This window comes from Spermophilus citellus (assembly GCF_964194105.1).
Source record: "Spermophilus citellus genome assembly, chromosome: 4".
In the NCBI taxonomy this organism is placed as follows: Eukaryota; Metazoa; Chordata; class Mammalia; order Rodentia; family Sciuridae; genus Spermophilus; species Spermophilus citellus.
The window spans coordinates 192972816-192986488 of record NC_138185.1 but is presented as its reverse complement, the minus strand read 5'-3'; the positions used below and the strand labels follow the sequence as shown (position 1 = coordinate 192986488).

The following is a 13673-nucleotide window of genomic DNA, read 5'->3' as shown; positions in this document are numbered from 1 at the left end:
TGTTCAAGGCCAGTATGGGCAACTTAGTGAGGCCCCAAGCAACTTAGAGAGACCTATTTCGAAAAATAAAAAGGTCTGAAGGTGTAACTCAGAGGTAGAGCACCCCTAGATTCAATCCCCAGAACCACTTGGACCCTTACTTCACACCATACACATACACAAAAATTAATTCAAAATAGACCACAGATATAAATTAAAGTGCTAAACTGATACAATGTCTAGAAGAAACACTGGATAAAATAAAAGATTTCTTAGCTATGACACCAAATGCATGATCACTAAATGTAAAAATTGATAAATTGCATATAATAAAAATTTAAAGCTTACACTTCAAAATATTCCATTAGGAAAACAAAAAGACAAGCCACAGACTAGAGAAAAAATATTTGCAAATCATATGTGTGATAAAGAACTTATATTTAGAAAATATATTAAAAACATTAACAATTCAATGATAAGATATCTCAAGTTCACAAAGCGCAATATATTTTAATAGACATTTCACAAAAGAAGATATGCAAATGGATAATAAGCACTTTAAAATTATCAACACAGTCTGAGAATGTAGCTCAGTGGTAGCCTGCTTCCCTAGCATTTGCAAGGCTCTGGATTCCTATAACAGCAAAAAACTAAATTAAATAAAACAAAAATAAAAAAAATATTAATCATTTAAAAATTAAAACACCAACAAGATATAAGAACACATCCACTAGAACAGTTACTATCACAAATCTGACAACATTGTGAGTTAAAAATACTTTGAGTATAAAATAAATATTGATAAAGCTATTGGAGAGCTAAAAGAATAAATAGAAACCATGAAAGAATAACAAAACACTAATAAGAAAGATTAGGAAGTTCTGGAAAACAACACCCCCCACCAAAATCTAAAAACAATAATATAGTAATTCAAATTGAACTTTAACAGGGTAACACTGAAGAAATCAAAGACACCAGAAGATATAAAGACCATGGGGCTGGGGTTGTGGCTCAGTAGTGTAGCGCTTGACTAGCGTGTTTTTACTAGCATAAAAACAAACATATGAACCAATGGTTCAGAACAGAAGACACAGATGCAAGGCACTGGGTTCCATCCTCAAGACCACATAAAATAAGTAGATAAAGGTATTGTGTCGAACTAAAAAAAAAAAAAAAAAAAAAAAAAAAAAGATATAAAGACCTCCTATGTTCCTAAATAGGTAGAATTAATATTTAAATGGCCATAATACCAAAAGCAATGTACAGAGTCAATGCTATCCCCACCAAAACCTCAATGATATTCTTCACAGAATTAGGGGGAAAAATGGTTCTTCAGCTCATTTGGAAGGATAAAAGACCCAGAATAGCCAAAGCAATCCAAGTCAAAAAAAGCAATGCTGGAAGCATCACAATACCCAAATTCAAATAATGCTACAGTGTTGCAGGGTCTGACCTTGGACTCTCATGGAGGAATGCTTAGCTTGCTCATTATGCAGCAGGGAAGTCCTAACAAAGAATACTATGTTTGGGGACAGAGTGCTGTCAGAACACTGGCAAGTGGCATTTCCTTGGTCCTTTGACAAGAAGTTATTCCTCTGTTGGGACAAGGTCAGCCTACATGGCAGTTTCTGGACTTCCTAATATGATATATTGTGTATCATTTCTGGCCTATTATGACTGTTATATGTAAATTGGCACATACCCATTATAAAAGCTATTTTTGCTGCACAATAAAACTTGAAACTGTCTTTGGAGGGTTTCTCTCCACCCTTAAGCTCCCCCACAGTCGCTGTTGGAAGGGCTACAGAGCACTATAGAGCTTTAGTAACAAAACTGCATATTACTAGCATAAAAACAAACATATAGACCAATGGTTCAGAATAGAAGACACAGATACAAAACCACACAAATCCAATCATCTAATCCTTGACAAAGATGCCAAAAACATACATTGGAGAAAAGACAGGCTTTTTAAACAAATGGTGCTAAGAAAACTGGTTATCCATATGTAGAAGAATGGGACTAGACCTTAACTCTCACCCTGCACAAAAATCAACTCAAAATAGATCAAAGACCTAGGAATTAGACCAGAAACTATGCAACTCCTAGAAAAAAGCATAGACCCAACAATTTAGCATATAGGCACAGGCAATGACTTTTTCAATAGGACCTCTAAAACACATAAAATAATGACAAGAGTTAATAAATAGGATGTCACGAATTAAGAAGCCTGTGCACAGCAAAGGAAACAATTAAGAATGTGAAGAGACAACCTACAGAACAGAATAAAATCTTCGCTAGCTACTGGCAGAAGATTAATATCCACAATATATAAAGAACCAAAAAAACACCAAAAAAAGTCACAATTAATAAATGGACAAATGAACTAAAAAACACTTCTTAAAAGAAAAAATAAAATGGCCAACAAGTATACAAAAAAAGTTCAACATCTTTAGCAATAAGGAAATGCAAATCAGGACTATGCTGAGGGGGGTGCTGGGGCTGGGGCTCAGCGGTAGCATACTTGCCTGGCATGTGTGAGGCACTGGGTTTGATTCTTAGCACTGCATATAAATAAATAAGATAAAGGTCTATCAACAATTAAAAATATATATATTAAAAAAAAACTATTGGACTGGGGTTATGGCTCAGTGGTAGAGCACTTGCCTAGCATATGTGAGACACTGGGTTCGATTCTCAGCACCGCATATAAATAAATAAATAAAGATCCATCATCAACTAATAAGATTTAAAAAAAAATAAAAATAAAAAAAAAAAACTATGCTGAGGGGCTGGGACTATATAGTCCAGTGGCAGAATGCTTGCCTAGCATGTGCAAGGCACTGCGTTCAATTCTTAGCACCATATACAAATAAAATAAAAGCATTCTGTCCATCTATAACTACAAAAAAAATTTTAACCCACACTGAGATTTTCATCTCATTCCAGTTAGAAGGACAGCCAACAAAAAGACAAACAATAATAAATACTGGAGAGGATGTGGAGAAAAAGTATCACTTTTACACTATTGGTGAAATTGTAAATCAGTAAAACCACCATGGAAAACAGTATGAAGTTTTCTCAAAAGACTAGAAATTGAATCACCTTTTGACCCAGATATACCACTTCTCAGTATTTATCCTATAGAATTAAAGTCATCATACTACAGTGATACATGCATACCCATGTTTATAGCAGCACAATTCACAATGGCCAAACTATGAAACCAGCTTAGGTGATCATCATACACAATGGAGTTTCATTCAGCCATAAGGAAGAATGGAATTATATCATTTGTAGAAAAATGAATGGAACTTGAGGAAATTAATGTTAAGCAAAATAATCAAATTCAGAAAATCAAGAATCTTGTGTTTTCTCTCATATGTGGGAGCTAAAGAAGAAAAAAGAAAAGAAAACGGGGGTACAGGGGCAGGGAATCTCATGAAAATCAAAATAATATCCATAGAGCAGAGGAAAGGGACCAGGGAGAAGGAGCAGGGAAGGAAAAGGGGAAATACTGGGGAATTATATTCATCAAATTATACTGTTATAGCATGTTCATGTATGATTATGTAACAACAAATCCCATCTAATAACCTACAATTATAATGCACCAATAAAAATATGAAAAAATTCAACAGGCTAAACACACTACTGTAGACAAAAAATAGTGAGCAAGAATATAGATCTGAGAATTTACCCAGATTGTGACTTAAACACAAAAAGAGAAGAGAAATGTAAAAGACAGATTAAAAGACATAGAATTGTGAATGAGAAATTCCAACCAAAATCTAATATAACCTCCAGAAGTTAGAGAATAGGGTGAGTAGCAAAGTCTAAAGATAAAGATGAAGTGAATGTGGGCATTCTGGATACTAAAATGTTCCCTGACTCTCTTTCCTCTTCTGGGCTTCTAGAATGCTGGTAATAAAATGTTTGCCCTCTGGATAGGGAATTGACAGAATCTACTCTGGTAAATCTGACCAATCTAAGAGGAAAGAACTACTAAAGATACAGAAATCATATATTCCTCAAAGCACATTGGCAAGCTCAAGATATGTTCAGACCATCCCAGCAGCTTTATAGTTCCCTGATATAACTTTACCTCCTAGTATCCACACCCTCTGCAATCCCCTTTCACACTGAATGGGGCTGACTCACAACCAATAAAATACTGAGGAGATGAAAGTGTGTGGTATTCAAAGGAGGTCATAAAAGTCATCACCACTTTCAACTTGCTCTATCCTGGATCACTCACTACGATGAAGCCAGCTGTTATGTCATCAGAACATTTAAACAGTCCTAAGGAGAGAATTACTGTAAGTAAGAAAAAATCATCACTTTTAATTGGCTAAATATTGGTTAAAGAAAGTAAATCAAGTAAATCAAGGCAGCCACAGTAACATACACCTGTAATCCCAGTGACTTGAGAGGTTGAGGCAGGAGGATAACAAGTTTGTCACAAGTCTCTGCAACTTAGACTCTATCAAAACAAAAAATAAACAGACCTGGGGATGTAGCTCAGTGGCAGAATAATCCTGAATTCAATAGGAGAAATCATACACATTAAAAAAAAATAGCAGATATAACCAACAGATGAATTTAAAACAAAAATAGTTTTAATTATAAGTGCTTAATAAATAAAAAGTGATTTGATATTAATAATAATTATAGATCTATAGGTTAAATCATCAGGATATCATGGGAAAATATCAGAAGAGAAAGGAAAGAAAATAACATGAATTGAATACTTATTATGCATAAGGAAAATGTTGCTCAGAGACTAAAAGCTGCCCAGCAGGCAGAATGAGAGTCAGTAGGTACAACAAGATCTGATGCTAAGGTCAAAATCTTTTCTCCAAAACACAAGTGGAACCCAGAGGAGATTCTGGGGTGCAATCTTCCAGTGTGGACTGGTGATTACTGGGCCTGGAGGTGTGCTGATTTACAATCTCCAGATCAGTTGGCATCCAGTGAAGAGCCTAAAGCCTACCTAAGCCTAAACCCCCATCCAGGAGTTCTGCCTACAGGATTACCTCTTTTGCCTTAGCAAACCCACCCTGAGGATGGAGCAAGCATCATACTCCAGACAATCCCACCTAACTGCTGAAAATGGAAGCTGAGAATCTTTTGAACTCCAATGGAAACAATTCCTTAACTTTTCATCAAGATCTTTTTTTTTTTCTTTTCTCTGCTTAATTGTGACATTAATGGTTCATGGATATTTATAGATATTCATATTTGTTTTTTTCTTTTCTCATTTCTAGCATTTTTGAAACCAGTTATTTTTAATGGATCAGTTTTTTGAGGACTACAAAATTTGATTCGCATATTTCAGTTTTGTTTTGTATTCTTTTATTTTTAAAATTTTTACTTTTTATTTTTATTTTTTAAATTTTTTTCTCTCATTTATCTGTTTCCCTTGAATCTCTTCTCTTTTTTCTTCTGCTAACAGCCAATTTCTATTGTTCTCTCTTTCACTCTTCCTTTAATACTTCTATCCTCTCTCCTTCTTTCTCATAAACATCACATCCTACATCATTTCTGTTCTCTCCCTGTCCGCCATTTAAAATTGTAGACCATCTTGCAATCATACTGCTTTTATTGTAGGCAATAACTGATCATATCATTACTATTTGTTGTGACAACATTATAGATGTCATAATAGGAATTATTTGGTTTAATGCTGTATATTGTTTGAACTGCTTGTTATTATTTGTATCTCCCTGAATGGTGAGGTACTGGCCTTCAGGAACACTATAACTCTACAGGGTAGAAACTCTATTGCCTCATATACATACTGTTAGATGGGTAGACACACAAACAACATGAAAAAGCAAGGGAACAAGTTACCCCAAACAAATCAAGATACTTCAATAACAGAATCCGATACTATGGTGGAAGAAATGTCAGAGAAGGAGTTTAGAATGTACATAGTTACATTAGGACAATATAAGGAGTGACATCAGAGAGAAAATACAGGCAGTGACGTTCACTTAAATAGATATTCTGAAAAAAATTAAGATATCTACAAAATGAAGAAATGAATAAATGAAATTAAAAATTCAATGGAAAGCATCACCGATAAAGTAGACCACTTGGAAGACAGAACTTCAAGCAATAAACAAAACTATATAATCTTGAAAAGAAAGAGGCTAGTGAGAGAGAGAGCAAACACACCGGGGAGTGGATTTTTATTGGGGAACAAAAAATTCTGGGGAAAATCCCATCCAATGAAGATTAAGGGGGACAGTGTCCCAAGGTCAGGTGAGATGATTGGGTCTTCAGGGGTTGTGGCCAGACACGCCTCCACACAGTTGTCTGTGCCATTGGACCCGAGAAGGGGGGGGAAGCTCTGAACACAAAGTTGTGTCTAAGCACCTCTCGCCCAGCCGGGGAGGTGACTCGAATCACATGCAAGGATGGCCTCTCACAACAAGTCACTTTTAGAAGGAAACCCAATTCAGATCTCTGCTGATTTCTTAAGGGAGGAGGTCTTGGAATAATATATACATATCTCAAATTCTGAAAGAAAATGGACACCAGCCAAGAATACTATATACAGCAATATTAAACTTTAGAATTGACAATGAAATAAAAATCTTCCATGATAAACAAAAGTTAAAAGAAATAACAACTAGGAAGCCTCCTCTACTAATCTCACTTTGTAGGTTATCCAGAGGTGCTAAATGGATCTAGAAAATTTTATAATCTGTTTGAGTATCTAAAAAAAGTTCTTTATTATCTGCAATTTTATAATCTGAGTATCTAAAAAAGTTCTTTACTATTTGCAATGGTTCCTTAAATCTTTAAAATAAAGGAAGCACAATTATATTCATTATATTAACTAAAAGGAACTTGTAATCCACATCCAAAAATAGAAATTTTTTTGAGAAGTTGTAGTAAGAGCCAAAAGAGTTGGAAGAGGCTGAGTGAGGCTCATTAGACTGATGCTCCGGGGAATCCCAAGTCCCACTAAACAACAGAGGTGAATAAATCACTCGAGAAAACAAATCTGCATCCCAAATCTCTCAGCCCTGCTGTCACCACACAAAGACATGGGTTTATTCCAGGGTAGTGCATCTATCATCTCCTACAGCCCCAGCACCTACAGGAAAAGCATCATCACAGACACTGAGCCAAGCAAGGAAGAAGAAAGTCTTTATCACTCACAATGACCTCATTAGGACAAGAGAAAAATGAAGAAATGTTCCAAAGAGTGACTGCACTTTTCCAAGGCTTCCCCCAGGACGAACTTGCTCAAAGTGGAAGATTTTGAAGCAACCTCAACTCATCAGCCCCTTTGAGCTGAATGGTGACAAAGTCCAAGGAAATCATCCTACTCTGGGGAATGCAGCTGTCCACTCAGGAGGCTCTGGAAAAGGACACATGTTCTTAGAGAACACCACCAAACTCATGAGATGGACATCTCACACAAACACTATAAGATTTGCATTTAGAGCCCACAAACATCATTGCAAACAAGAAATATCCACAAGACCCAGTTATCTTCTGTACTCCTGTGAGAAGTGTACCCAAAAAGACCTGATTGGGATTTCCTAGAGGGCTTCTGGACACTGGACAGTGCACCTTCAGGGCAATCTCCACCTTGGGAGCTCAGGAGAAAGGAGAGTAGCGGTGGTTTCCTCAAATTTTTCTCTTACTGGCACTTGTGTTTAAATTCTGTTTTTAGTCTGGCATACAAGGCTCTCATATGTACCTTTGCCCCCCCCCCCCATCCAGCTCAATGCTAAAACAGCAGGAACTAAATCAAAAAAGTTAGTCCATCTGGGCCATTATGTCACTCAATCACACTGGAGACTTAGTCTGCCCAGAGTGCAATGTTGGCCCACCCTGTGCTCTGCATCTCCTTGCAAAACACAAAGCTCTGAATGAAACTAACTCTGAATGAAACACTGACTCTGAATGAAACTCTGACTGCTTTTCTTTAGATGGGGGAAGACCTCTGCCTTATTCTAAGTGGACCAGAACAGTTCAGAAGAGGATGCAGTTCTAGCTATGGCAACACAACCTCCAGGTCAGGTGTACTTTCCCACTAGACATGACACAACTCCCCTCTAAAATGATGAATGGTCTGAGGTGGATGGTACAGCCACGTCCAGGTGCTAAGGCTGCCACACAAGTCTCTCCTTACACTCATCAGGCAAGTAGGATCAAGGGGGAAGTGCCTGGGACTCATGAAGCAGCCTGCTTCCCTCTCTAGCTAGAAGGACTCCCAGTGGTGACATCTGGATCAGAATGGGGATGGGTGAGCAGGAATGACAGCTAACATCAGTCCTGTCTATGGGCTCTATCCCTCAGCTGGTCTCAAGGCCTTTGCTAGGTTTATCTGTGCTGAACATATGACTCAGGGTGAACTCAGGCCTTTCTCCTCCATCCCACCCATATTCAGTCCCTCCTCACCTTGGGGCTGCTCCTGTCCTTCTCCCCACACTTCCCACTCAGTACTTCCCCCTGGGTAATACTCATTCTAGGTCCTCATGATGCTACTGGGTATCTCATACTTGTCAAATTCTTCCATTGTTCTGGGGAAAGCTGGGTACATTTCTTGGTCTCCTTTGAACCAAAGCATTAGGCTGCAAAGACCTCTTTTTCAAAACACTGATGAATCTATGTATAGAACCTAGAAATAACTTCAGGGGAGGAGTCTTAGTTTTATCCTCAGGGGCTGATGAATATTTTCTGCTTTTTAATAAGTGTAAATAAATGTTAGAAATAATGGTGGTTTGTGGAAAGACTTTGCATAGTGTAGAAAGAAGGTAAAACAATTATAAAGGGAATGTTAATATATTTACCAGTTTGTTCTCCCTACTGATACCACTTCCATCCCTTCAGCCCTGCCCTTCCTGCACCTCCTTCCTCCCAGTTATCCAAATTGGTTCCTATCTTATTCTCTAGTGACTGGCAAATAATTCTTGCTGTAGCTATATCTGATAGTGCTTAATGCTGACTTTTTTTTTTTTTTTTTGGTAGCCTGGATTGAACCCAGGAGTGCTTAACCACTGAGCACTCACTGAGCACACTCCTTTTTTAATTTTATTTTGAAACAATGTTTCACTAAGTTGCTGAAGGTCTTACTAAGTTGCTCAGTCTGACCTCCAACTTTTGATCCTCCTGCCTCAGCCTCCTAGAACAAAAGGTTGGTTAAGAAAAGTAAGAAAGGATAATTTGTGTTTCTTTTTTTTTTCTCCACTCCTGGCTACAGATGCTGACATTTAAAGAGAAATCTTAAGTGTTTCTTGGTTTGCAGTTTTTCACTGCTGGGAGCTCTCTAGCAGATCCAAACAGACTTCTATCTCCTTACTAGCCCCAAAGCCACCTTCAGGAGGGAGAATCTTCCTTGAGAGAATGTTTGTGAGGAAATGGTTCATCTTGTGAGGAAAAGTCTGCTTGGCATGTTGATTTTCCAAAGTTGTGGTCCATAGTACATACTACATATGTGACAGGTCTTCAACCACCTGTGTGTCAACCTCCCACCAAGTCCATCTCTCAGACATCTGAGCTGATGTTATTCATTCAGTCAGTAAATATCATTAAACTTCATAATTTCAAGAAAAAATGTATCCCAAGTGGCATACAAGTTATGAAGTTTACAAAATAAATTTTTTTTACTAAATGGGAAATAAATGAAAAACTATAGAAATAGAAATAAAATGTGATAATATTATCACAGACATAATCTGGAAGACATAATACGGAAGCACTCCTTGATTCAGGAGAGAGGGCTTTATAGAAAGATAGTACTTACTGAGGAAAGACTAAAGGATAAGTAGGATTTGAAATGCTGATTTCTACAAACTGAAAGAATAGCCTGTGCAAAAGCACAGGGCAGGAAAGTGGATAAAGAACCCAAAATTTGCAGAATCTATTGTATCTGGAGCTCAGGGTTTGTGGGAAGATGTGCTGAGAGGAGAACTTGTAAATATCACTTGGAAAGGACCATTAAGAATTCTGAATGACAAACTCCCATATTGGAATTTTTATTTATGTAGGCATTATCTGAGTTTTCTTCATTTTATTTATGAGAGTTCTGTGTCCTCACATAAATATCCTCTTGTCTTTTTATTCATCTAAATGCTCAAGAACAACATCAACAACTCAGGTAATCTGAAACAGCAACACCCTCAAATATGAACTATTTGCAGATGAAAATCCACTATTGGAGGAATGACATGAACAAATAGTGTTGAATGAAGGTTATGTAGAGAGGAGCAAAGAATTTATTGAGAAATAAGAACAAAAGGTTGGCTAAGAAAAGTCAGAAAGAATACTTTGTTTCTTTTTTTTTCTTTTTTCATTTTTTAATATTTTTATTGTAGATGGTTACAATATCTTTATTCTATTTATTTATTTTTATGTGGTGCTTGGGATCGAACCCAGTGTCTCACACTTGCTAGGAAAGCTCTCTACCACTAAGCCACAACCCCAGCCCTTTTCATTTGTTTTAATTAGGCTTACATGACTGTAGAAAGCACTTTCACACATCATTCATAAATGGAGTATAACTTCTCATTCTTCCGGTTGCATATGGTGTAGAGTTACACCGGTCAGGTAGTCATATGTGCATAGTGTAATAATGTCCAATTCATTCTACTATCTTTCCTACTCTGGTGCCTCCTCCCCTCCTTTCACTCCCCTCTGTCTAAAATCCAAGGTCCTCCATTCCTCCCTAGCCCCAACCTCCTTATTGTGACTTAGCATCCACTTATCAGAGAAAACATTCAACCTTTGGATCCTTGGGATTGGCTTGTTTTGCTTAGCACGATATTCTCCACTTGCATCCATTTATTGACAACAGCCACCATTTCATTCTTCTTTAAGGTTCAGTAATATTTCACTGTGTATATATACTGCATTTTCTTTATCCATTCACCTAGGTTGGCTCCATGGTTTAGCTATTGCGAATTGAACTGCTATAAACACTGATTTGGCTGCGTCACTGTATAGTATGCTGATTTTAAGTGTTTGGGGTATATACTGAGGAGTGGGATAACTGGGTCAAATGGTGGTTCTATTCCAAGTTTTCTGAGGAATCTTCACTGCTTTCCACTGTGATTGCTCTGATTTGCAGTCCCACCAGCAATGTATGAGTGTACCTGAAAGGATAATTTTTAATTCTGAGCCTTACCGAATCACCACTTTCTTCTAATACATATATATGTCTATGAGAGACCAGGCAGGAGACAGGCACCCCAGAGGCTCTGCAAATAAGTCTTTAGTAGCTCGTAGTGAGAAAATGTGTCCTTCATAGAAGTAAAGGATTTGTTAAGCCCAAAATAGGACACTCATCCCTCTGTCTTTCCGGTTCCAGCTTGTCCTCAGATGCTCAGAGCACCACAGACCCTGATGCTCACCACCTTTGATACTCCAGCTTCCACAGAGGTCAGAGGAGCCATGGGGAACCACACCACTGTCACTGAGTTTATCCTGCTGGGGCTCTCAGATGCCTGTGAGCTACAGATGCTCATCTTCCTGGGGCTCCTCCTGACCTACCTCCTCACACTGCTGGGGAACCTCCTCATCGTGGCCATCACCCTTGTGGACAGGCGCCTCCACACCCCCATGTACTACTTCCTCCGTAACTTTGCTGTCCTGGAGATCTGGTTCACCTCAGCCATCTTTCCCAAGATGCTGAATAACATCCTCACAGGACATAAGACCATCTCCTTAGCTGGATGCTTTCTTCAAAGTTTCCTCTATTTCTTCCTTGGCACCACAGAATTCTTCCTATTGGCAGTGATGTCCTTTGACAGGTATGTGGCCATCTGTAACCCTTTGCGTTATGTCACCATCATGAGCAAAAGGCTGTGTGTCCAGCTAGTGCTCTGCTCATGGATGACAGGTTGCCTTCTCATCTGTGTTCCCAGCTACCTCATACTTCAGCAGCCCTTCTGTGGACCCAATGTCATCAATCATTTCTTCTGTGACAACTTTCCACTCCTGGAACTCATATGTGTAGATACAGGTCTGATAGAGCTTTTGGGGTTTGTGATAGCCAACTGCAGCCTCCTGGGCACTCTGGCTGTGACGGCCACCTGCTATGGCCACATCCTCCACACCATCCTGCACATCCCCTCAGCCAAGGAGAGGCACAGAGCCTTCTCAACCTGCTCCTCCCACATCATTGTGGTGTCCCTCTTCTATGGCAGCTGCATCTTCATGTATATCCGGTCAGGCAAGGGTGGGCAGGGGGAGGACCAGAACAAGGTGGTGGCATTGCTCAACACTGTGGTGACCCCAACACTCAACCCCTTCATCTACACCCTGAGGAACAAACAGGTGAAGCAGGTATTCAGGGAGCAGGTGAGCAAGCTCCTCTCACAAAGTTGAGTCAGACCTGAGAGAGGGGAAAAAATCACCTCCTTGCCTGAACCTCTGCTAATGAAGTCTTGTCCTGATCTCCATAGATTCTCCCTTCATAGACAGGTTTTTGTCAAGTGTTCCATTCTACAGTAGTTTCCTGCATGCATTATTGGTTATTCAGTCTTGTTTAGAGAGCACAGAAAACTCAATATACCACTACTATGTGTTATATGTCTATATGTTATATGTCATATATGTTATATGTTATATATCTCTGAGCTACTCAGACTAATGTGGAACTTTCAATCCTCTTGCCTCAACCACCCTAGTAGCAGGGATTATAGGCAAGCACCACTTTTCCCAGAAAAAAAAAAAACAACTTTCTCCTTACATACATATTTCATTTGTTTAATCTTTATGTAGTTAAAATATGTAACATATAATAACAAGTCCAATTATCAAAGAGAGTCTTGTAAGTCGACTGGTGGGAAGGAAAACATACATGTTCAGAAGCTTATTAGCTGCAAAGGTTCAGCATGCTATGGACATGAATCATTTTGGGATTCTGTACAGCACTGAGTTTGAGAAAAGAGCTGGCAGAAACATATATCTTCTGTTAAGACTCCAGCTCAGCTACTTATTAGTCTTAGAGAAATAAAATTTCTCTGTATCTCAATTATGCATATGTAGATCATCATAATATCTACCTCATAGAATCCTATACTCATTGAATGAGTCAATTTTATTAGAATGATTAGCACAGGGTTTGGCATAGAGTGTCACATTCGGTGTTAAACATTATGTTTTCTAGAAGAAATAAGTCAAATAAATTAAGTCAAATAATGAAGGTAAATTAAAATATCTACTATCTTACAGAACATTAAATTCAATCCTCACTGCATATCTTAACCTAAGCAAATTCAAAATAAATGAAATAGATAAATATAAACCTGAAAACATAAAGTGAAAGAACCTTTAGGTAGAAATGTATTAATGATGCATAGAGAATTTTTAATGAAAAAAAATATAAAAATAAACTTATAAATTTATACATTTAAGGTTTAAAATTTCATTGTGTCAGAAGTGAGCAGAATGTAATAGCCATATGTAGTTTCTATCTGTCTGGCATCCATTCCCCATTATTAACATACTAGGAACCTGATTTTCTCAGGAGCATTCTTTCCTATTGTTCCATGCAACTAGGGTGGTGCTGACTGCATCCCCAGTCAAACTACAGCCATGGATATTGGCCCAGACATGGCCACATATGATGAAAATCAGATCACTGGGCCCAAATGAGTCTCAATTCAGAGATGTTATAGGAACTTATAATGAGGCTCTCAGCAATCCTGTCTCAAAATTAAGAATAA

At 38.1% G+C, this 13673-nt stretch overlaps 1 protein-coding gene across 1 annotated transcript; it reads left to right on the top strand.

Annotated features, from left to right (window-relative positions):
* Positions 1–7991: 7991 nt before the first annotated feature.
* LOC308648284 (olfactory receptor 6E1) lies at positions 7992–12330 on the top strand (the record flags this gene model as incomplete). The annotated part of the gene is made up of 2 exons (XM_081292926.1): positions 7992–8017; positions 11312–12330. Exons 1-2 carry the CDS (start codon positions 7999–8001, stop codon positions 12328–12330), a joined length of 1038 nt encoding a protein of 345 aa, XP_081149052.1. The 5' UTR covers positions 7992–7998.
* Positions 12331–13673: the final 1343 nt, after the last annotated feature.